Here is a 25,263-nt window from a genome sequence, read left to right on the forward strand (position 1 = left end):
CTGCATGCAGGTACTGGTGTGTGCATGTGATCACGTGTAAAGATTAAGTTAATTTATACATTGAAGCACTTAGCAACACTTCCTGTCACATAGCAACAGGCCATAAAATGTAAGCTGTTGTTAGTATTGATATAATCCATTCTAGCCATAGGATTTGTATGAAAGTTTTATTTTCTCCAGAGCCATCTAGGTTTAAAGAACTAGAAGCTGGAGCTGGACTGTGTCAAGTAACTTAGGAACTTGGGCAAATCACTGAAACTTTCTGAGCCTCATCTCTAAAACAGAGCGATAATAATACCAACTCATAGATTGTTATGAGGATTAAATGAGTTAATATTCTTTTTTTTTCTAAGTTTATTTATTTATTTTGAGACAAAGAGCAAGAGAGAGCAGGGGAAGGTCAGAGAGAGAGAGAGAGAGAGACAGAATCCTAAGCAGGCCCTGTGCTGTTAGCAAGGAGCCCGATGCGGGGCGCGAACTCACAAACTGTGAGATCATGACCTGAGCTGAAATCAACAGTCAGATGCTTAACCAACTGAACCACCTAGCCGCCCCTAAATGAATCGATATTCTTAAAACAATTAGAGCCCTACCTGGCACTTTCTAGTTCCTTTTGATAACATTGTTAGAGCTGAAATGTATGAGACTCTCAAACCATGGCTGTTACAAGTTAGAAAGCTTGCTGCATAACAGATCAGGTTTACCAGTTGTGGGATACATGCAAATCATTACCCATCATAGGGCTGAGAAGCCTGAAGGTGTGTTTTAGGCTTTCGAAAGGAAGAAACATAGAAAGCAGGGGAAGGCTGGTAAAGGTGTGTACGTCTCAAATGTGTACAAGATGACTGTAAATACTAATACCTGTATTTTAAGAAACTCAAGCAATTAGTGTTCTCTAAACTGTCTGGTGGTAGTAGTTTTGAAAAATAGACATAATAATAAAAAATAGTAATTTGGAAAAACTTCCACTTTAAACATGGCTAATGTACATTATTTACATTTTAGTATAAATAAATTCCTAAAGAATGTTTTTCCTTTGAAGGTGGCTGGTCTGTGTATTGCATGATTATAGGGAATTAGAAGTCATATTTTGTGAACAGGGATAAGATTTTTATTTTTATTTAAAAAAAAATTTTTTTTTTACATTGATTTATTTTTGAGAAACAGAGTGTGGGGCGCCTGGGTGGCTCAGTTGGTTAAGCGGCCGACTTCGGCTCAGGTCATGATCTCACGGTCCGTGAGTTCAAGCCCCGCGTCGGGCTCTGTGCTGACAGCTCAGAGCCTGGAGCCTGTTTCAGATTCTGTGTCTCCCTCTCTCTGACCCTCCACCATTCATGCTCTGTCTCTCTCTGTCTCAAAAATAAATAAAACGTTAAAAAAAAAAAAAAATTAAAAAAAAAAAAAAAAAAAAGAAACAGAGTGAGACAAAGCATGAGTGGGGAGGGGCAGAGAGAGAAGGAGACACAGAATCTGAAGCAGGCTCCAGGCTCCGAGCAAGTGGTCAGCACAGAGCCTGATGCGGGGCTCGAAATCACAAACTATGAGATCATGACCTGAGTTGAAGTCGGACGCTCAACCGACTGAGCCACCCAGGCGTCCCAAGATTTTTAATTTTCAAGGATTTTTGAGGGTGGGGTAGACTATGTTTTTCAAAGTTTCTGTGTAACTTGGATTAAAACTGATGTCTTCAAATGTAGGCAGCAATTGTCTTCTTTCCTTCTCAAATGCTAACAGAGCATTAAATCATAGGCCTCGAAGCCAGAATTATGGTCTATTTTTCTGTAAGAGGTACAGTATTAACATATGCATGGTACTTGTTTTTGTTTTTTACTTTGACCTGATGATAGATAGCTTCTCCAAGAGATGAAGGAATAAATAGTATAAATTGTGCCTAGTTAAAAAAAAATTATTATTAGGGGAAAAGAATATCATTGTTTGGTTTGTGTCTTCAACTATGTAAAAATTAAACACATGTATAGATCAAATATATTTAGTAGTCATTGAGAAACAAATGAGCAAGTGACCGCAAAGCATTTACCATCGCAGCAGTGATATTTTATTTTTGTTAAAGAATTGACAGGTTTTTTTTTGTTTTTTTTTTTTAATTTTTTTTTCAACGTTTATTTATTTTGGGGACAGAGAGAGACAGAGCATGAACGGGGGAGGGGCAGAGAGAGAGGGAGACACAGAATCGGAAACAGGCTCCAGGCTCTGAGCCATCAGCCCAGAGCCTGATGCGGGGCTTGAACTCACGGACCGGGAGATTGTGACCTGGCTGAAGTTGGACGCTTAACCGACTGCGCCACCCAGGCGCCCCTAAGAATTGACAGTTTTAACAGAATGCTGATTTCAGTCTGTTGTTCAATTTTGACAATTTATTTACCTGAATAAATAAAATGCCATTGGGGCGCCTGGGTGGCTCAGTCGGTTAAGTGCCCGACTTCGGCTCAGGTCATGATCTCACGGTCCGTGAGTTCAAGCCCTGCGTCGGGCTCTGTGCTGACAGCTCAGAGCCTGGAGCCTGCTTCAGATTCTGTGTCTCCCTCTCTCTCTGACCCTCCCCCATTCATGCTCTATCTCTCTCTGTCTCAAAAAGAAATAAACATTAAAAAAAATTAAAAAAAAATAAAATGCCATTGAAAACTAAACATAATAAATGTTTTAAAAACAGGAATAATGTTTTGAGAAGACAAGACTTTTGACAGAAATGCCAAAGTGTAATTTTCTAAAGGTTTGAGTAAGAGGACTGTGTAGATGCCAAGCCCTGGATTTGTGATTCAGCTTTGCACAGGGCTAGTCTTTCACCAATAATAAGGATGATGGCAAAAACATCTCACATCTGTGAAATTAGAGTCGCAGAACAAACCTTGAGCTCTTTTCCAGTATGTAGAATACTTTTCAAGTTTGTCAGAAATGTTGTTTCACTCCTAACTTCCCAATTTGTACCTCTTATTTTCTGCTCCAAAGGTTTCATCTGAAAAGGACTGGTCTTACAACAGCGAATTTTCACTTCATCGACAACATCATGCAGGTGGAAATAATGAAATGCTGCTTCAGATTGGATTTCATTTCAAACTCCCAAAAAACACAGATCCATTACAGACATTCAAAGATACCATTTACCTTACTCAGGTAAGGCATTTTCATTCTGGAGTTCAACAGGTTCCTGCAGTTAACATAAGGGATCATGTAGAGTCTGTAAGCCTTACGTGGTGAAAAAATACTCACGTTTTTATTTCGCCAATTGAGGAGATTATCTTCTTCAAAATAGATACATGATGACATGCAGTGCTTTTGCATTCGCCTCTCTTACACATTCTTGGCATTTGCCTCTCTTACAAAGAACAGCTCACAAAGCTCTACAACAAATTGTGCATTAAAATGTTCCCTAGCTCAAGATTACTATAAAGTTTTAGTAATTAAGACAATAGCATTTCCCAAGGACAAAATGGACCAATAGAACACAATAGAGTCCAGAAACAGACTTGTGTGTAATATAGTTACTTGACTGATGGCGATGATGCCACTGCAGTTCTGTGGGAAAGGATATTGTTATCAATAAACAGTGCTGTATCGAGTGGGTATCTTTATAGGAATTTAAGGAAATGAACTTTGATGCCATATACAAAAATTAATTGGTCAGTGATCAGAGACTCAATTGTGAAAGGTAGTATAATAACACTTTTAGGAAAAAATTTATTTTCATGATCTTGGCAAAGATTTTGTAAACAGGACATTTAAAAAACACTAACTATGAGGGGCGTCTGGGTGACTCAGTTGGTTGAGCCTCTGACTCTTGATTTCAGCTCAGGTCATGATCCTGGGGTCATGGGATTGAGCCTCCGTGCTTAGTGTGGAGCCTGCTTAATATTCTCTCTCTCTCTCTCTCTCTCTCTCTCTCCCTCTGCTCCTCTCCTCCACTCTCTCTGTCGCTCTCGCTCTAAAAAAACAAAGCAAACAAGCGAACAAAAAAATCACTATGAAAGAAAATAATGATAAATTGGACCTCATTAAAATTACAGACTCTTGTAAATCAAGTCACAATTAAGAGAAGGAAAAGACAAGCCACAGATTGGGGAACCATATTTGTAATACATGTATCTGATAAAAGATTTGTATTCTGAATAAAGAACTTCTATAAAGTAACAAGAAAAAGACATACCTATTAAAAACGGACAAAAACCTTGAACAGGCACTTCACCAAAGAAGGTATCCAAATGGTCAGTAAATATATGAAAATGTGTTCCATTTCATTCTTAATCGAGGAAATGCAAATTGAAATCATGCCATGGTACCCCTACACAAGGCACACGATGTCACTTTAGCACAACGGCTAAAATTAAATAGACTAACAATACCAGCTGTTGGTGAGGATGTGTGACACCTGGAACTTTTAGACATTGTTAGTAGGAATAGAATTTTTTGAACCACTTTGGAAAATTTTATGGCAGTTTCTATCCAAGCTAAACATTTGCTTCCTCTTTGAATCAGCATTTGTACTCTTAGCTATATACCCAAGAAAAATGAGTGCATATGTCTGCCAACAGACATCTAAAATAATGTTCATAGCAGCTTTATTCATAATAGCTCCAAAGTGGAAACAGCCTAGATGTTCTCTAACAGAAGAATGTATAAACAAATTATGGTATATTTCTATACCATAGAAATATATTCTATGGTATATTTCTATAATGGCATACTCCACGGCAATACAAAAGAATAAACTGCTGAAATCAGAATCAATTTGGATGATTCTCACAAGCATGTTGAGCAAAAGAAACACTGACATTTCAGTATAGACTAGATAAATCAATTAGTGGTAACCCCTGTTGTGGAGGGTGTGATGAATTATGGTTAGAAAAGGGTATAAGAAAACTTTCTGGAGTGCTAAAAAAAAGCTTTATATCTTGATCTGGGTGCTGGTTACATGGGTGTATACACATGATAAAAATCACTGAGGCGTACATGTTCCATTATGCACTTTACTGGATTATTTTTTAAAACAGCTCTATTGAGATATAATTGACATACCATAAGATTCACTCATTTTAAGTGTAGTATATTTATCAAGTTCTGCAACCGTGACCATAATCCAATTTTAGAACATTTCTGACATTCCAAAAAGGTCTCTTGCACCTATTTGCAGTTACTTTCCTTTCTCACCTTCAGCCCCAGGCAAACATTAATCTCCTTTCTGTCTCTATAGATTTTCCTTTGCTCAACGTTTCATATAACTAGACTCATACAATGTGTGATGTTTGCATCAGCCATCGGGCTCCTTTCACCTAGCACGCTGTTTTTGAAGTCCTTCCATGTTGTGGCGTGTACCTGTACTTCATTCCTCTTTCTTGCTCGATGGCATTCTGTTGTAATGGATATACCATGTTTTATATATACATTCATCAGTTGGTGGACATTTGGATTATTACCAATCTTTGACTTATGAATAGCACTACTATGAATATTTGCATACAAATCTTTGTGCACGTATTTTCATTTCCTTTAGGTTGAAATACACAAGTGAAATTGCTCAGTTATATGGTAAATTTATGTTTAACTTTGTAAGAAACTATCAAAACTACAAGACTGTATTAAAGCCACTACTTACTAAAATTTTGTAAATATTTATTTTTGAGAGAGAGAAACAGAGTGTGAGTGGGGAAGCAGCAGAGAGAGAGGGAAACGCAGAATGTGAAGCAGGCTCCAGCCTCTGAGCTGTCAGCACAAAGTGCAATGTGGGACTTGAACTCATGAACCATGAGATCATGACCTGAGCCAAAGTCAGACGCTTAACCAACTGAGCCACCCAGGCGCTCCAAGCCACTGCTTTTTTATCTGATGTTTTTTCCATACTTGTTTCAAGTTTGGAGAGATAAGGCAGGAGCCTAATCCCAGTCATATGAGTTGATCTGAAGTAGATTAGAGGTTTTTGTTAAATATGATCGCATTTTAAATTTTGCATCTTAACACCTAAAAATATGCCAGTTTTTATCCAGACTCTTGCTCACCCTCATCAGTTTTCTCCTGTATAAAAACATAAAATTCTGGATGGAAGCTGAAGCAGAAAACTGTTAGCCAAAAGAACACTCTTTTTTGGAAGGTGATAAACTGATAAAGAGAATTTTATTGTTTTAACCATCAGCTTATCAGGGAAGTTTTACCAGTGTGATGTGTCATTTGTGAACTTACCTCACAGAATACAAGTTAAAAGGTAAAGTTGATATCTGTCCCTTTTAAAGCGTTGAAGTTCATCATGATTAGCTTTTCACAGCCACTATTCTATAAAAGTGTCTCAGTTTTGGTATATGAAATAGGATGATCCTTATTTGTGTGTATACACATGTGAACCTTTTCAGCTGCTGTTTTTCATGCTGGCTGTCCTCCTCCCAGCTGTTCATTTTATTACTATTACTATTACTATTACTATTACTATTACTTTATTCTATTTCCTCAAAACCACGTTCAAGGTAAAATTTTTTAAGTTTGTTAATTAATTAGTTAATTTTTATTTTTTATCTTTTATTTTTTTTGAGAGAGTGTGTGTACGAGCAGAGGGGAGAGGCAGAGAGAGAGAGAGGGAGAGAGAGAGAATCCCAAGTAGGTGCCATGCTGTCAGCACAGAGCCCAATGCAGGGCTCTATCTCACGAACTGTCAGATCATGACCTGAGGTGAAATCAAGAATCAGATGCTTAACCAACTGAGCTACCCAGGTGCCCCCTCCTCAAAACCACATTCAGAGAACTGAGAGAAATAATGGTTCTTTTTGAACTCATTAGCATCAGAGGCACATAGTTAGGAGCTGGTTTTTGTTGGTGATGGCTTTCATCTGATAATTTAGCACCTGGATGGCTCAGTTGGCTAAGCGTCCGACTCTTAATTTTGGCTCACATCATGATCTCATGGCTCATGGGATTGAGCCCCTAGTCAGGCTCTGCACTGACAACATGAAGCCTGCTTGGGATTCTCTCTCTCTCTCTTACTCTGCTTGCTTGCATGCTCTCTCTCTCTCTCAAAATAAACAAGTAAACTTAAAAAAAAAACTAGCACTGGTGTCTTGTCAGGCATTGGCTTGGAATTGGATTTGTCCTTGTTAGTTCTACCTTGGAAGCTTCTGATGTACTAGGTGGGATCTGAGATGAAAAAAATTAAAATTATGATTTTTTTTGTTTTTAATGTTGGATTTTCTTGACTGAAAGATAGACAGGAAATGTTAGAGTAAAATGTTCTTTCTCCCCTTGCTCATTTGACTTTAGAACAATCATCTTTGACCTGTGCATTAGAAATAAAAACCTTGGGGCACCTGGGTGGCTCAGTCGGTTGAGCATCCGACTTTGGCTCAGGTCATGATCTTGCAGTTCGTGAGTTCAAGCCCCGCATCAGGCTCTGTGCTGATGGCTCAGAGCCTGGAGCCTGTTTCAGATTCTGTGTCTCCCTCTCTCTCTGACCCTCCCCCGTTCATGCTCTGTCTCTCTCTGTCTCAAAAATAAATAAACGTTAAAAAAATTTTTTAAAAAGAAATAAAAACCTTTCTTAGGTCCATTTTCTCTGTTCCTACTTCCACCCCCTGTTCTTTTTGTCATTGTCTGTCCTACTATTCTGAAGAACAGGGTACCTGCATGTGTACCATGTTTTAAGACATTCTATTAAGCATTCTTTTTTTGCAACTTTCAGAAAAATCTTGGCTGAGAAAGCTATGCAGTACGTTCCTTCACATTTAGATCTGTCCCTATCTTATCTTCTAACAGCAAAAGTATCCTAGGATTTTACTTCTTTAACTCTTCTAATATTCCAAAATAATCTTGCCTCACCTTTCCATCTCCTACCTTATCCTGTTATATTGTATTCCAAATAGCCTACTTACCTAGGCATACTCTCTTAAGCTGTGTCACACAGGCCTCACTGCCTTGTTTGAGGACTGTCTGTACTAACACTTCTGAACTGTTAAGGCAACTTACTCTGCCAGCATGGCCTCTTACTAGCCTGACACTCAAGAGAGTAAGCTGGGCTGGAGATAGTCTTTACTAACCCCTTAGCTTATAGCTCCCTCTAGTGCCTTCATTTGTTCTTCACATATTTGTTGAGCATGCAATGAAGGCTAGATGCTTGGGGATATCCTTAAGAGATTCATATATATATTTTTAAGTTTATTTATTTTGAGAGAGACAGAGCCAGCATGAGTGGGGGAGGGGCAGCGAGAGGGAGAGAGAGAATCCCAAGCAGATTCTGCACTGCCAGTACAGGGCCTGATACAGGCTGTGAGATCATGGCATAAGCTGAAAGCAAGAGTTGGACGCTTAACCAGCTGAGCCACCCAGGCACCTCAAGAGATTCATATTCTTTAGGGTCCATTTTATATTCCTGTGTTGCATGTAACTTGATCACAAGAATGAGAAAAAAGGCATTCTATGTTGTAGGCCCAGGTGTTGATGATACTTGCCACCCTGGAACAGTTATTTGTTTGGTAAGCAGCACTGAGATGTGATAGAAGATCCAAGCCATGCTGAGCTTCTAGGATGAATGGGATGGGTAAAGAAGGGGAATGAATGTGATATTATTAATAGAGTACATTACATACTAATATATATGCAACATGTAATTTAGCAGGCTAGTAGACTGTCAGAAATCTTTGGGTATCTACTACATGACTGGCCCTGGGCCATGAGATGCTTTGTATATCTTCTCATGTAATCCTAACAACATATCTGTGTTACTGTTTTCATTTTATAGTTGAGTAAACAGGCTCAGAAGGGTTAAGTATTTTGCCCAAGTTCTCAGGCAATGAATGCAGCAAGTTTCTGCCTTTTAAACTACAATATTATATCCCTTCACAATTAAGATAAGGAAAGTTCTTTAACTACTGAGGTGTTCGGTTGAATTGTAACATCAATTTGTAGCGGTTAAATAAAGCAGACATCAGAAATTTGGCACATTAAAAAAGGCCTTATTGGAACAATAGAGAAAGTCAATAAAACCAAAAGTTAGTTCTTTGAAATGCTCAACAAAATTGAAAAAACTATAGCTATACTGGCCAAGAAAAAAAAAAGAGAAGATTCCAATTACTAAATTAGAAATGAAAGGGGCAACACTACTGTTGACCTTAAAGAAATAAAAAGATTGATAAGAGAATACTGTAAATAGTTGTATGACAGTAAGTCATTTAACCTAGATGAAACAGCAAGTTCTTTTCATAGAAAGACACAAATTATGTAAACTGACTCAAGAAGAAATAGAAAATCTGAGTAGACCTATGACAACTAAAAAGATTGAGTTCATAATAAAAAAACTTCCCCCTACAAAGATAGCTTCACTTGTGAATTCTAAAAAAAAATATTTAAAGAAGAATTAATACCAGTCTTTCACAAATTCTTCCCAAAAAACGGAAGAGGGGAAAACACTTCCTAACTCATTCTGCAAAACCAGTTTTGTTCTGATACTAAAACAAGACAAAGATATAAGAAAAGCAAACAGAGACTATTATCTTTTATGAGTATAGACGGAAAGAAATCTTCAATAAAATACTAACAATCCAAATCCAGCAGTATATACACTATACACTATACTCTATATACCATAATCAAGTGGGATTTATCCCAGAATGCAAGATTGGTTCAACATATGAAAGTCAATCAATGTAATATACCATATTAATAGAATAAAGGACAAATAACTACATGATAATCTTGGTAGATGAAGAAAAAGCATTAGACAAAGTCCAATACATTTTTGTGATAAAATTGTTTTTCAACAAACTAGGACAAGAAGAGGACTTCCTCAACCTGGTGTGACAACTTATGGAGAACCCATTGCTAATATCATTGAAAAGTGAAAGACAGAAAGACAAAGTTTTCTTCCTAAGATAAGGAGCAAGATAGTCTTGCCACTTCTATTCAATATTGTACTGAAGATTCTAGCCAAAATAATTAAGCAAGAAAATCAAATAAAAGACATCCAAATTGGAAAGGAAGAAATAACACTATCTCTGTCTGCAGATAACATGATCTTATGTATGGAAAAACATAAAAAAATCCACCTAAAAACCTAGGAGAGCAAATAGGTTAATTCAACAACATTGTAGGGTAGGAGATCAATATACAAATATCAGTTATATTCTAAGCGTGAACAATTTGAAAATGAAATTAAACAATAACATTTACAATAGTATCACAAAGAATAAAATATTTTGGAATATATGTAACCAAATAGATACAGGATTTGCACTATGAAAATTAGAAAACATTATTGAAAGAAATTAAAGAAATAGAAAGACATCTGTGTTCATGGATTGGAAGACTTAATATTGTTAAGATGGTAGGACTCCCCAAATTGATATACAGATTCAACATAATCCCTATCAAAATTCCTACTGCCATTTTCAGAGAAATGGGGAAAATGATCCTAAAATACATATGGAAATTCAAGGTATCCAAAATGGGAAAAAAAAATCTGGAAAAAGAACAAATTTGGAAGATTCACATTCCCAGCTTTGAAAATATAACTACAAAGCTACAGTAATCAAGATAGTGTGGTATTGACCTAAGGTCAGACATGTAGGTTGATTGAATAGAATTCAGAATCCAGAAATAAACAAATAAATCTATGATCAAATGATTTTCTATAAGGGTGCCAAGACAATAAAATGGAGACAGAATAGTGTTTTGAACAAATGGTGCTGGAAAAAAGATATCCACATGTAGAAGAATGAATGTGGAGCCCGACCTCATATCATATACAAGAATTAACTTAAAATGGATGAAAGATCTAAATATAAGAGTTACAATTATAGGGGTGCCTGGGTGGTTCAGTCGCTTAAACGTCCATCTTCGGCTCAGGTCATGATCTCGCAGTTTGTGAGTTCGAGCCCCGCATCGGGCTCTGTGCTGATGGCTTGGAGCCTGGAGCCTGCTTCATATTCTGTGTTTCCCTCTCTCTCTGACCCTCCCTGCTTGCACTCTGACTCTCTCTGTGTCAAAAATAAATCAATACTAAAAAAAAAGAGCTGAATTTATAAAATTCTTAGAAAACATAGGTGTAAATCTTTGTGAATTTTGATTTGGCAACAGTTTCTTAGATATGACACCTAAAACACAAGCAACCAATGAAAAAATAGGTAAGTTGTACTTCATCAAAATTAGAGACTTTTGTGTGTCAGAGGTCAATATCACAATAGCGAAAAGATAATCCACAGAATGGGAGAAAAATTTTGTGAGTCATATATGTAATAAGGATCCATAATATGTATAAAAACTCTTAAATTCACTAATGAAAAAGACACCTAGATTAAAAAACAAGCAAAAGATTCAAATAAACATTTCTCCAAAGGAAATGACCAATAAGTACCATGAAAAAATTCTTAACATCATTAGTCACTAGGGAAATGCAAATCAAAACCACAGATAACCACTCATACCCACTGGAATATCTATAATATTAATAATAAAGAATTATTGGTAAGTGTATTGTTCAGGGTTCTCCAGGGAAACAGAACCAATAAGATATACACACAAATATATATGACATTTATTGTAGGAATTGGCTCACATAGTTATGGAAGCTGAGAAGTCCTACAATCCATCCACAAGATGGAAAACCAGAAAAGCCAGTGGTGTAATGCAATTTGACTCTAAAGGTCTGAGAACTGAGGGGCCACTGGTGTAAGTTCTGGAGTCCAAAGGCCCAAGAACCAGGAGCCGCATTGTCTGAGAGCAGAAGATGGATATCCCAAGTCAAAAAAGAAAGAGAAATGGTCTTCCTCTGCTTTTTGTTTAATTCAGGCCCTCAACTGATTGGATGATGCCCACCCACATTGGTGAGGATGGATCTTCTTTATTTAATCTTCTGAATCCCTAGAAACATCCGACAGGTACACTCAGAAATCATTTTACCAGCCATTTGGGCATCCCTTAGCCCAGTCAAGTTCACACGTAAAGTTAACCATCACAGTAAGGATGTAGAGAAATTGGAACCCTCGTATGGTTGCCAGTGGGAATGTAAAGTGATGCAGCTGCTGTGGAAAAGCTTGTCAGTTTCTCAAAAAGTTAAACATTGAGTTACCATAGGACTCAGAAGTTCTACTTTTAGGTATATATCTGAGAATATTGAAACACGTGTTCACGCAAAAACTTGTGCACAAATGTTCATAGCATTTTTCAGAGCCAACAAGTTAAAACAATCCAAATGTTTATCAACTCGTGAATGGATAAATAAAATGTGGCATACCTATACAATGAAATATTACTCAGCAATAAAAAGGAATTGAATAATGATACATGCTACAACATGGATGAACCTTGAAAACATTATGCTAAGTGAAGAAAGCCAGTCACAAAGGCCGTATATCGTATCATCCCACTTATATGAAATGTCCAGAATAGGTAAATCCATAGAGACAAAAAGGAGATGAGTAGTTTTCACGTAAGGAGGAGAAGGGAGAATGAGGAGTGGCTGTTAACCAGTACAGTACTGTGTTTCCTTTTGGGGTGATAACATTCTGGAATTAGGTAGTGGCGGGAGTGCACAACCTGTGCCTACATTATAAGCCAATGAATTGGAAAACACACAGGGGAATTGTATGGTATAAATTGTATCAGTTTATAACATGGCTAGATTGGAAGATTCTTATCCTCAGGATACTTTTAAGTATATAAAGAATATAAGTCACATTCTGTCAGGAGGGCTTAGTCACATGGCTACCCCTAGTTCCAAGGGCAAGGGGTGTGCTTCTGAAGCATGTAGCCCTCCTACAGCTCTGTCACCCTCGAGGACAGGGGTAATGGGTTTTTGTAAACAGTTGGCAATCTCCATCACAGTGGCAAAGCTGGAATTGGAACCTAGGTCTTGGTGTCCTGGTCCAATTTCTTTTTACCCTACCATCTGTTTCTCCAAGGAGACTGATTTCATAAGTGTAATCAAGCAAGCTGCTGAAAATAGACTTTTTTGAAACTAAAATAAGATTTGTCTGCTAACAGAGGGACTGAGTAGCCTAGGAAATGACTAAGCATTTATCCTTCTTATGTGCAAAGGCTGTCCTCTTTAGGGAAGGATGCAGGAGTGTATACATACAGGTCCAGTTTTGAAAAGGAAAGAGGCAATTCCAGGGATTTTCTAGGGAAATGCGATTGTACAGCATCCCGTCAAGAAGCATAGTGGGCAATGGCCTTCTGCATCTTTATGAACAAAGGTGTCATTCATTAGCCCTGATCGGCATCCACCGATTTGGGTAAACCCAGATCCACGATACTGGCGTGAAACCGTCTGTCTGTGGTGTCCACTGCACTGTGCCAGAGCCGGAGCACTAGAGTCTCGATTATTCTCCTTCACACCAAGTTCAGATGTGACAGGCCACTAGTTAGGGCTTGCCTAGTGCCATTTGCCTTTCGTTGCTAGCCCTAAGGGGTAGGCAATCCTGCATGCTTGTAAACAAAGTTTTTAAGTGTAAAAATTCTCAAAGATTGTAAGTATTTACCTGTTAAACCAGAAAAGATAAACTACAGCGAGGAAATTGTTAGAATAGATAGACCAAAATAAATATATCTTGCAAGTATAGTTCTGAAAATTGAAATAGAGACTGGAAATTCAGATGTTTGGGGGGGGGACCAGGCAGGTATTTTAAATGCATGGGAGTATGGCTATTGGGAATTGTGGCAAACGGAACATATAAACCCTGACTTAAGACATTAAATAACATCCAAATAAGAAACAAAAAACACCTGCTTCAAAACAAAACAAAGCAAAACAAGAACCCCTGCCTCTGGGCCAATTAAAATCTGTGTGGGCAAAGGTCAGCTTGGGGGCCACCAATTTATAGCAACCTCTTGACTGGAATCTAATATAGCAATATGCAATAAGGAGTCCAACATTTGTTGCATAAAATGTTCTTAGCTCCTGCATTTAAAGAAACAAAACTGGAAACCATTCAAATGCCTAATAATTGAGGAATGATTACTCACACAGTGGTAAAACTGTATAGCCATTTAAAGCACAGCGATGCTAGCCAGTGCGGGGCATGGAAATGTACACATGTGAAAACTAAGTTACACTAAGTTACAAATGTATATGTTACCACATGTGTTAACAAAGATTGGAAAAGAATTTGGAGCAATGTAAATCATTGGATGCCCCTGAGATTTTTTTTCCCCCTGAAAAGAAGCTTAAATTCACCATGAAGAAAAAGAAAATCCAAGTCACCTCTACCAAGGCTATGAGTAAAATATCTAGGTGTCCTCTGAATTAGATCCAGTTAAGCACAAGCATGACTATTTCATAGGTTATGGCTTTGTCTTAGAAGTTTTCTTTTTTGCCGGAAAGAGATAATTTCCTTCTCTGGTTATACACTGATATTTTGTTCCCACTTCAGAATTCTGTTTTTACTTCTTTCTTATTTATCTTTCCTGTTTCCTATTTAACCTCTTTCCTATTTTACTTCTTTCCTACTTCATAAATGTGGATCCTAGGAAAGAGTCCAGTCCCACATTGAATGGTCTCCCACTCCTAGCCCCTGCAGTCCGTTCTTCTTTCAGTCAGTAGTGTCTTCTTAAGGGCATGCAAATCTGGTCACTTCACCTGTCAGCATACAGGCTTTGCGTGACTTCCAGTTGCCTCTAAGGCACACACCAGAATCTTCCCAGGTCTGATCCTGGAATCTCACTGGCCTCTCTTCCATTGCTCCGGGCTTTTTGCTCTCTGGCCACCCTGGCCTTTCATTCTGGGCCTGTGCATTTTCCCCTCACTACATGCATCCTCTTTGGCTGCTAGGTTCTGTCCTCTCTTTTTGTCTTCTCCTTTTTCTCAAATGTTTATTTATTTTTGAGAGAGAGATAGAGAGCGAGCGAGCAGGGGAGGGGCAGAGAGACAGGGGCAGTGGCAGAGGAGCGGGGAGAGGCAGAAAGAGAGAGAGGGAAGGGGTGCCTGGGTGGCTCAGTTGGTTAAACGTCTGACTTCAACTCAGCTCACGATCTCGTGGTTCGTGGGTTTGAGCCCCACGTCAGGCTCTGTGCTGACAGCTGGGAGCCTGGAGCCTGCTTCGGATTCTGTGTCTCCCTCTCTCTCTGCCCCTCCCCTGCTCGTGCTCTGTCTCTCTCTGTCTCTCAAAAAATGAAACGCTTACACACAACTTTTTTTATTTTATTTTTATTTTTTCAACGTTTATTTATTTTTGGGACAGAGAGAGACAGAGCATGAACAGGGGAGGGGCAGAGAGAGAGGGAGACACAGAATCCGAAGCAGGCTCCAGGCTCTGAGCCATCAGCCCAGAGCCTGACGCGGGGCTCGAACTCCCGGACCGCGAGATCGTGACCTGGCTGAAGTCGGACGCTCAACCGATTGCGCCACCCAGGCGCCCCCACACAACTTTAAAAAAACACCCTCAAGTCTGCTGTTTTCTCAGACCTAAACACTCACATCGAACAATAACACCTGTGCTTCAATGCTCTCCCCTGAATCAGGTGATGCAGGCGCAGTGTGTCAAAATAGAGACTGAATTCTACCGCCGCAGTCGCAGCGAGATAGTGGATGGAAAAGGACACACCATGGGTGCACTTTATTGGCAGCTGAATGATATCTGGCAGGCTCCCTCCTGGGCTTCCCTAGGTAAGTGTTTCAGCATTCGTTGTGCATGTGAGAGAAAGCAATACCTGTGCGGAGAGGCACTGAGAAAGCACAGGGCCTGAGGGGTCAGATTAACCCAAGTAGAACCCCTTCGCAGGGGAGGGACGGTTCCCCAGTAGCCTATGAACCACCCCCGCCCCCCTTCCTAGTCTTTCGGGGGAGGCTCAGAGGCAGCCCGGTTTGAGTTCTGGGCTGTGCAAAGTCACAAAAGCGGGCTAATCCAGGGGATAGATTCATGCATGAAGATCTCAGCCATGTGTCTCATTATTGCTTAAAAATTTGAATTTAATTAGGAGGACTTTCCAAGCAAAAGAAGTATTTACTTAAGCATCTTTTCTTCTAAATTATTTAGATGAATTCAACCATGTGGAAGGCTGGCCCAAGTAAGTGTTAGAATATCCTTTTCCTAGATTCCCCTTTAAGCACCCCCCACCACCACCACTTAAGACTTCTAAGGTCTTATTTTTGCCTTATTTATCTCTAGGAGAAAGGTAGTAGAGTCAGAAATCCAAGTAGGAAGAGTTATCAGTTGAACCCATTTAGTTGGCAACACATATGACTGGCATGATGCCTGCAGTTGAATTATTCTGCTTTGATACATTTTTTAAAAGTATGGAGTAATAATGATTCTTTGGTGTTCACTAGAGGTGGTTTGAAGCAAAGTTCAGTCAGAAATATAAACAAATGTTTTGGGTCAAAAATGAGGCAAGGCCATAAAGTAAAAAAGCCACTTTGCTGGGGGAGGCTCTTAAATTAGCTGTGGAAGTAAATCCAAGGAGACCATTGCCTGCATGCTTTGATTAGTGCTGAATCACCTCTTGCAGGAAATTGGAGTTTTGATCCAGTTTCTCTGACCAAAGTCTTTATCAACACCAACCAGATAAAAGAGTATTGAATGAGAATCAGGGGTAGACGCGGGGGGAGTAGCCTTTCTGGGACGCTTAAAGCTGGACAAAGAGATATTGTTCAGAGACACTTAGACCCTGACCCTGCCTTCTGTATGTGGCTGAGCTTGTGGGCTCCTGGAGCAGAGTTTAGTTCAAGAACTGGAGGAGTCCAGTCTTTGTAACTCTTCCCTTAAACGACTGCATGCAGATTCTTTGAATGAGTTCTTTAGAAAGGGTGACTAAACCCAAGTACAGGTGTATGATGGCAGAGCAAGAATTTGTTTTCTAAACTCTTGCAGGAGGGTGCCTCCATGGAGAGGCTCACCATCTTCTTCTACCCGTTACCGAAAGCAAGAGCCTGGGAGAAGGTGTGACAGGTTATGCTGTGTGTGTTCTTGCTCTGGGCAGCCTCATAGCCTCTGTTTAATTCTGCTTCAATGGCTCAATAAATCTGGTGTGCAGGTGGGGTAGGGAAAAGTATGTGTCACCTCTTATCACCTGAAATAGCGATACCTCAAAGGTATCATAGCTGCTTGGAACCCAAAGATTCTTATATATTTCCTTTTAAACAATAAGCCTCATTTTTAGTTACAATTTTGCAAATACAGAAATCCACCTGGACATTGTATTTTGCTTGGCTCATCAACTTGGACAGTTACAGAGCTAATGGAAAAGCCAGAAATCACATAGCATTTTTAGCTGATTATGTAGGATATTATATTGGCATCCATACTTTGTCACTGATTAGCAACTAGTGTGTGTCCTAGTGAGACCTTTTGTTTCCATTGCTGTTCTCCTGTATTCTGCGTGTGACCATGAAGTTAGAACTGCGCACGTGAGGTCTCCCCTGTAATGGATACCACATGTGAGAGTGTGCACGTCACCTCAGGTCTGAGCCATCTTCCATTTATGAGAAAGCTTTCCAAATACAGTTGACCCTTGAACAACATGGGGTTGAACTGTGTGGGTCCAGTAATATTAGGATTTTTTTGGTAAATACAGTACAGTACTATAAATGTATTCTGTCTTCCTTATGACTTTCTTAATATTTTCTTTTCCCTAGCTTACTTTATAGTAAGAACACAGAGTATAATATATACAATACACAAAATATGTGTTAATTGAGTTTATGTTATTGGTAAGGCTTCTGGTCAATAGTAAGCTATTAGTAGTTAAATTTTGGGGGAGTCAAAATTACACACATATCTGACTGCACAGGGTTTGGTGCATATTAACCCCCATATTATTCAAGGTCAATTGTGTAAGTTCTAGTTCATTTTATAGATCTAATAGGAGAGGCCTGTCCACCCCTCCCTGTTTGTTGTTTTTAAGGGGAACTATTATGAGTTGTGACTGGAGGGTTGAGAGTTGAAATTTGCAAAATTGGAAGAAATTCTTTCTATTTGAACTTCAAACCACATTCCTACATGTCAGCAGCGTGCACTGTGAATTCTGGACATGACATCTCCCCCCACACCCCACCCCCTCACCCCTCCTCCCCGCTTCCCTTCCTGCCATCTCTCTTGAAGTTGTTCAGAAGTACAGTGCTTTGTGGGGAAAGATCTTCTTTCCGAAATAGAGGCATGTTGAACATATATTTTAGTTTGTGGATTAAGCATACCACACATGCCAACAGGGCACAGAAATAATAGATTCTCAAAAGCTTCTAATTGTATCTGAGCAACTGCCATGAATTGTCATCTGTGTGTTCTCCAGTCTACATTTGCCAGAGGTATTTGTGATAATGGTGGTTTTATTTCACTCAGAGGATTTTGTGTGTATGGGAAAGGAGACTGTGAGTTTTAAATAACTCTTTCTGTTACTTTTTAATTTTTTTTCAGTGTTCTATGCTTTTTTCAGGTGTACTGTGTAGTGATTCGACATTTGTGTACATTACAAAGTGCCCACCATGATTAAGTGTAGTTACGATCTGTCACCATATAAAGTTATTACAATATTATTGACTGTGTTCTCCATAACTCTTATAAATGAATATTTATAATATTTGATACAATTGTAACATTTTCTTATGATTACTAATATATGTAACATTTTTATTGCCGCCCTACTGATTTCCATCTTCATGTGTATGTAGTAAAAAGGACCTTTGGTACACTGAGCTCCTGGAAGCAGAATTATGTATGAGAAAGTGCTACCTAGGAGTCAGGTCTGGGCTCAAAGTACTGCCTGATTTAATGTTTGATTAAATGTTTGATTAAAATTAAATGTTTGATTTAATGGCTTGAGCCTCCGTTTCCTCATTTGTAAGGTAGATGTTAAAGATGTAAGAATGCCATGAGGTAATGTCCAGAATGTTCCGAGCCCTCAACAAATGTGCGTTCCTGCCCCTGTGGACTCTCCCTCCTGTGCCCAGTCCCTGGAATCCTGACAAGTCAGACACAGCTGGACCACGGGCAGGATAACCCTGACTGTCTCACCCTGGCCGTGTCTTAACTTTCCTATTTTTAGAATATGGAGGAAAGTGGAAAATGCTTCATTACTTTGCTCGACATTTCTTCGCTCCACTGTTGCCAGTGGGATTTGAGGATCAAGATGCGTTTTTCATCTATGGTGTGTCAGACCTTCACTCTGACTGTAAAGCGACGCTCACTGTAAGTTGCTTGGTTTTTTTTCTCTTTAAGATGGAGAGTTTTTGATTATTTCTTGAGTGATTTGGTTATAGTTCTTGCAGGAAAAAGAAAAGAGAAAACAATGCTAGGCAAAAAGAGAGGGTAGAACCTCAAAGAAGTCCTGGGGCACTGGGTGGCTCAGTTGGTTAAGTATCTGACTTCAGCTCGGGTCGTGATCTCGCAGTTCGTGAGTTCGAGCCCCGCATTGGGCTCTGTGCTGACAGCTCAGAGCCTGGAGCCTGCTTCTGATTCTGTGTCTCCCTGTCTCTCTGCCCCTCCCCTACTCATACTCTGTCTCTGTCTCTCAAAAATAAATAAACGTTAAAAAAATTTCTAAAAAAAAAAAAAACAAAAAAAACCCAAAACAACCTCAAAGTAGTCCTGGGAGGCTGCAATTTGGAGGACACTGAATAGGTGCCGGTTATAGAATAACAGCAATACACCAGGTCGTGTGTGTTCCATGGATTACTTTGTTTAATTCTCACAACCGCCTGTGAAGCCAGTGCTGTTATTATTCTCATTTTACATGTGGAGAAACAGAGTCTTCGAGAAGTCGAGTCACTTGCTCAGTTACATGGTAGTACATAGTAGGACTGGTCGAACCCTGTTCAACCCAGGTTTCATAGGCTCTTAACCAGTTCTGCTGTTCTGACTTGCATCTATTATTACTGGTGTTCTCTAAAAACACAAAACAAAACAAAAACAAAAACAAAAACAAAAAACACAATAGTAACCAAGTAACCAAGAATGTTTGGTTTTGCTCTGTCTTGTGTCTCCCTAGGTGAGAGTCCACACGTGGAGTTCCCTGGAGCCCTTGTGCTCCTCTGAGACCGAGCGTTTTGTCATGGAAGCAGGGAAGGCCGTTCTCCTATACAAGGAGCAGGTGCCTGCATTGTTGGGGCGTTGTGGGAACTGTACCCGGCAAAGCTGTGTGGTTTCCTTTTACCTTTCAACGGACAACCAACTTGTGAGCCCAACCAACCATCACTTCCTGTCTTCGCTGAATGAGACCGTGGGGCTCCAGAAGGCACACATCACCGTAAGTACCAGTGGCCTGGGGTCACGGTGGCCTTGTAGACCTGCCCTGCTTTGGGGGCAAGCACACTGCATTCTGCATTTTGCAAAATTTCTCCTGGGTGCTGAGTTTACCTGGGACCTGGGAAAGGTCAGCCTCTTCCCACTAGAAGCAAAGACCAAATGACTTTTTTTCGAACTCAGTGTTTGTCAAAGTTTAGGGTTCCTGCCATCCTGCTATCCCTTGGCCCCTCTGGAGTGGGGCTGGAGCAGAGAGCAGGAAGCGGCAGTGGGAGTCATCACCTCCGATGTCTCCTGCACTGACTGCATTCCAGGCTCTTTCCCCGGGGCTCTGCTGCCTCATTCCTGAAGTATGAAGTGCTGCATTGACACTGGAGCAAACCTGTGTAATGGGGAGGAGTAACATACTGCAGCCAGGAAGCCCCAGGAGAAGCATGCTGATTTTGAGTGTTTAAGTAGAGTCTATGCATGTTTTTTAATGTTTAGTTTTGAGACACAGAGACAGAGCGTGAGCAGGGGAGGGGCAGAGAGAGCAGGAGACACAGAATCCAAACCAGGCTTCAAGCTGTCAGCACGGAGCCTGACGCAGGGCTCGAACCCACGAGCCCTGAGATCATGACCTGAGCTGAAGTTGGTCGCTTAACCGACTGAGCCACCCAGGCGCCCCGAGTCTATCAATTTTTAAAAATATCCCTCAGGGGCACCTGGGTAGCTCATTTGGTTGAGCATCAGACTCTTGATTTCGGCTCAGGTCATAATCTCATGGTTCATGGGATCAAGCCCAACATCGACCTACCTAAGATTCTCTCTCTGTTTGTCCCTCCCCCCTCTCAAAAATAGAAAAAAGAAATTCCCTCTACTCTCTTTGATTTACTGCTTCAAAGTAGCTTAATCACCAAATCTATAATTGCCAAGAAGAAAATGGGATGACCAGGATGTGTTGTTATAAAAATTGTGCAGCTGGAGACCTTGGAATCTGTATAGTTGATTTAAAACCTTTCCTACCCTTTCCCCCACACACAGTGATTAAATGTATTCTTCAAGAAAGTTTTATTCTCTAATTTTAGTGAAGTTTAAGCTTGTTTTACACCTTTGAGAATGCTTTAGTGAGGGTTTTTTTTGCATTTACTTAAGACTTTTTTTTTTTTTTTTTTTTTTTTAAGAGAGAGAGAGAAATTGCATGAGCATGGTAGGGGCAGGGGCGGGGGGGATCTTAGCAGACTCCACACTCAGTGTGGAGCCCAGCGTGGGGCTTGATCTCATGACCATGAGATCACAACCTGAGCCAAAATGAAGAGTGGTTTCATTTCGGAGAAATGACTGAGCCGCTTGACTGAGCCACCCAGGCGTCACGCATTTACTTAATCAAATAAATACTCAGTCTTTGAACTGAAAACATATCTTTTCTTAATAGCGAAATATTCACATAACGAAATGCAAATTATCTATAATAACTGATGTGGAACAGCTAGGAAGGGAATTATATATATTGATGTAGTTTCTTTCCAGAAAAAAAAAAATGAACAAAACCAAAAAATATGTAGCAGATAAATTTGCAATCTCTAGACTTAGGATTTTGAAATCTCTTTCTCGTTCCTAAGCCAGGCCTTCATGAGCCCGGGACAAGTGGGTGTGAGAGAAAAGTGGGACTTGTTCCTTTGTCTTACCTCATTTGGATTTCAATGAGACCTGCCCTTCCTAAAGGGATGTAATAATAGTAACCATAGATAATATTTGCTGCCCGCTTAATATAGGCCAGACGCTTGGGTGCGCTATCCCCAGTAGGATGCTGGGAAATTGTTTTCCATGGCTCCCTGAAGCCAGGGTACAAGCTCGAACCTGGACTCTGCAGTGAGATTGAGATGCGACTTCTGATTGGAAGAAGGCAATACGAGGGAGCAGGCACCAGTGTGGCTTCTGGCTTTGGCTTTGGAGCAGCAGTAGCCAGGGCCTCCTGGCAGCTGTGTGGGCCGGATGTGGGGCCAGCCGTTTGAATTGCATGCCTGGGACTGACTGCTTTAGGGTCTTCACCGAACAGCTGGGCGGCATGATTTCGGAATGTAACCTCTTGCTTCAGTCCTGAATCTCTGACCCTCCGAGAAATACCTAAAACATCTTAAGTTTCTTTTCTGTTTTCTCCAAAGTATGGTTTCTTGTTTATAACTCAGGACCCTGCATGATACGTAAGGCCAAAATGCTATATAGTAAAAACAGTGCCCTGAAATTCTTCATGCCACATATAATATGTAACGTCAGCCCTACCGTGTGGCACGTGTGCATGTTGGGGAGTCATGTTTCATGTCAAATGCACAGCTTTAAATACCAGATCACACTCAGCTGCAGGCTCACACTGAGAACCTCACAAACCCCTACCCTCGGGCACAGCCCAACCTGGCCTCACTTTAGCATGTGCTAATTGGCTAGTTCATGGCAGGACTGAAACTGCACTGTCCTTTGCTGATATTGTGTGGGATTCACACATGTTAAACGTGCTAATGATGTGACTTTATGGGACCATGCAATGAAAGAGAGAAAACTCCAACGGTAGAGCTTTTGTAAGTGCCTGGCAGGCGGCTGTCTAGATTGCTGGATCTTTTCAGAAGACAAGCTTCATGGCTGTGCTCTGCAGCCAGCGCCGCATATATCCTGAGAAAGTCATTTCAGCTTCCCGGCCCTTATGCAAAAATGTTCCTCCCTTGATCCCCTGAGAAAAACTGTGAAGGACACAATGCTTTGAGCTTCTTGTGAACCACTCTCCTTAATAATTAGAGACTACCTGTTTCTACACTTGGCTTGAGATTACAATTTGATAATTTCCCACAGCCTTAAATAAATTTTCCGTGTTTTTTTTCTTAGTATCTGACACAGTGCATGGAATATAAGACTTTGGCAACTGCAGGACCAAAGTTGTAGCGAATGTGCTCCTTGATGGGCCACAGAAATGTTCCGATAGGTATTGTGTGTAGGATAGATAGATCTCCCCTCATCGTTCACTTAATTTATCTTTTTCTTTCAGGCCAACATCTCCCAGCAAGGTGACACATTTGTGTTTGATCTGGAAACCTCGGCTGTCGCTCCCTTTGTTTGGTTAGATGTAGGAAGCATCCCCGGGAGATTCAGTGACAATGGTTTCCTCATGACTGAAAAGACACGGACTATATTATTTTACCCTTGGAAACCCACCAGCAAAAGTGAATTGGAGCAATCTTTTCACGTGACTTCCCTGACTGATACTTACTGAGGGGTTACAGGTTGTGTTTTCAGCGAACTCTGGAATAAAGCATTTCGAAGGCACCGGCCGAAGCTGAAGACAAGTTGAAGAGGCTGAGAAATGTGTCTGCTTGCGGCCACACATCTGAATCATCGCTCTGTGAAGACTTTGTACAGAGCATTCTTTCGGGAAAGGTTGTTTACTCAGGTGATACCCTCCAGCAAGGCTGTGCATCGGTGTTCCTCTGTGCCAGGACTGTAGTTTTATCCCTGCCCCCACAGCTTTAGCAAAGCCATGACCCAGTTATGACCCAGTTGTAACCCAGCTACCTCCTCCTACCCGGGAGAGGAAGTCCACACATAAAGTCCTCTCAGGGAATCACAGGAACATGACCATTGCGGTATCTGTGGAAGGTTGTGAGGTCACGTAGGCCTCTCCTAGTTAGCTTTGAAAAATAATGAATAATCACAGTGAAGCTGCTTTGTTATTATTCCCTGAGGAAATGGAGGTTCAACGGTCACAACAGAGAGAGATTTCTGGGTAGTAGCCACGTTGTTGTTTTTGTTGCTGGAAAGTTTGGGGTGTTGACTGTCGCCATTTGATTACTTTTTTGGGTAGGGTTCTTTTTTCCCTTGTGTGTTTTGTTATAAAATATTGTTTTGACAATAACAGCTTCTTTTTTTCAAAGGCCATTTAGAGTGATTCTCCTTTGAAAAATAAGGTCACATTGAAATGGACATCACTGTGGTCACTCTGGAAACTTCTGCGTGTCATATGCTGTCACCTGTAATTATGTATGGGTTGTAGATGTGGCTAAATCCAATGAACTTTCCAATTCAAAGGCTGTGAGTTAGATTTATATTTGTTGACCCTGGCAGCAAAGTGGTGTTTCTTTTAGCTTCGGTTTCAATCATTTTATATTAATATTGATTAATTGTAAATTGCTGTAAATTTGTTTTATTATACATGATCATGTTTATATTATATTAATTTTATATTAATATTGATTAATTGTAAATTGCTGTAAATTTGTTTTATTATACATGATCATGTTTATATTATATTATGTTTATATACATGATCATGTTATAAATTATATAGATAATGAAACAAATGGGTCAAAATGTTAATAGATGAGGTGTGTAGGAATTCTTTTGGACTGCTTTTGCAACCTTTCCATAAGTTTGAAACTACATCAAAAATTAAAAGTTACATAAATTGCACTGACAACATGATATTTCATCTGTGGCTTATTTAATCATTCCATAAACATTCATTTGTGCCCAGTATTGTGCTGGGCATGAATTTCCCTTTAGCTCTCAGCAACTTTTTATTGTACTTGATAAACTGGGAGAGTTTAAAGAATCTAAATTAAGATGTTTGAAGGGTTTTCTCTGGGAAGAATCATGTAATTGGTTATGGAATGGACTGGCGGTGAGAGTCTGGCTTTAAAATCAAGACGAATTAGGGGTGCCTGGGTGGCTTAGTCGGTTTTGCCACTGACTTGGGCTCAGGTCATGATCTCACGGCTTGGCACAGGAGTTCGAGCCCCGTGTCAGGCTCTGCACTGACAGCTCGGAGCTGGGAGCCTGCTTCAGATTCTGTGTCTCCCTCTCTCTGCTTCTCCCCCACTCGCGCTCTGCCTCTCTCTCTCAAAAGTAAACATTTAAGAAAATTAAATTAAAAAAATAAAAATAATAAAATGAAGACTAATCAGATAGTAGATTGGTTTTAAGATGTGAGAAGATTGAGGCCACAGTTCAGTGACTAAGAAGAAAATAAATGCAGACAACCTGGCCTCTCCTTCAATATCTAGGAGTCTCCTCATTTTATGTGTTATTTCAATATATATATATAAAAAAGTCTTACGAAGGCCTGGGATTTGGGGATGCAACT

At 40.0% G+C, this 25,263-nt stretch overlaps 1 protein-coding gene across 2 annotated transcripts in view; it reads left to right on the forward strand.

Moving 5' to 3' along the window:
- Positions 1–24,176, forward strand: part of MANBA (mannosidase beta) — a 112,243-nt gene extending 88,067 nt beyond the window's left edge. For both annotated transcript variants that reach the window (XM_043571616.1, XM_043571625.1), the window contains 5 exons: positions 2,968–3,132; positions 15,442–15,586; positions 18,961–19,103; positions 19,903–20,160; positions 23,173–24,176. In XM_043571616.1, coding sequence (XP_043427551.1) covers positions 2,968–3,132; positions 15,442–15,586; positions 18,961–19,103; positions 19,903–20,160; positions 23,173–23,397 — 936 coding nt within the window. In that variant the 3' untranslated portion in view covers positions 23,398–24,176. The remainder of the gene's footprint in view (positions 1–2,967; positions 3,133–15,441; positions 15,587–18,960; positions 19,104–19,902; positions 20,161–23,172) is intronic.
- Positions 24,177–25,263: the final 1,087 nt, after the last annotated feature.

The sequence above is a fragment of the Prionailurus bengalensis genome, chromosome B1 (genome assembly GCF_016509475.1).
Source record: "Prionailurus bengalensis isolate Pbe53 chromosome B1, Fcat_Pben_1.1_paternal_pri, whole genome shotgun sequence".
Taxonomy (NCBI): Eukaryota; Metazoa; Chordata; class Mammalia; order Carnivora; family Felidae; genus Prionailurus; species Prionailurus bengalensis.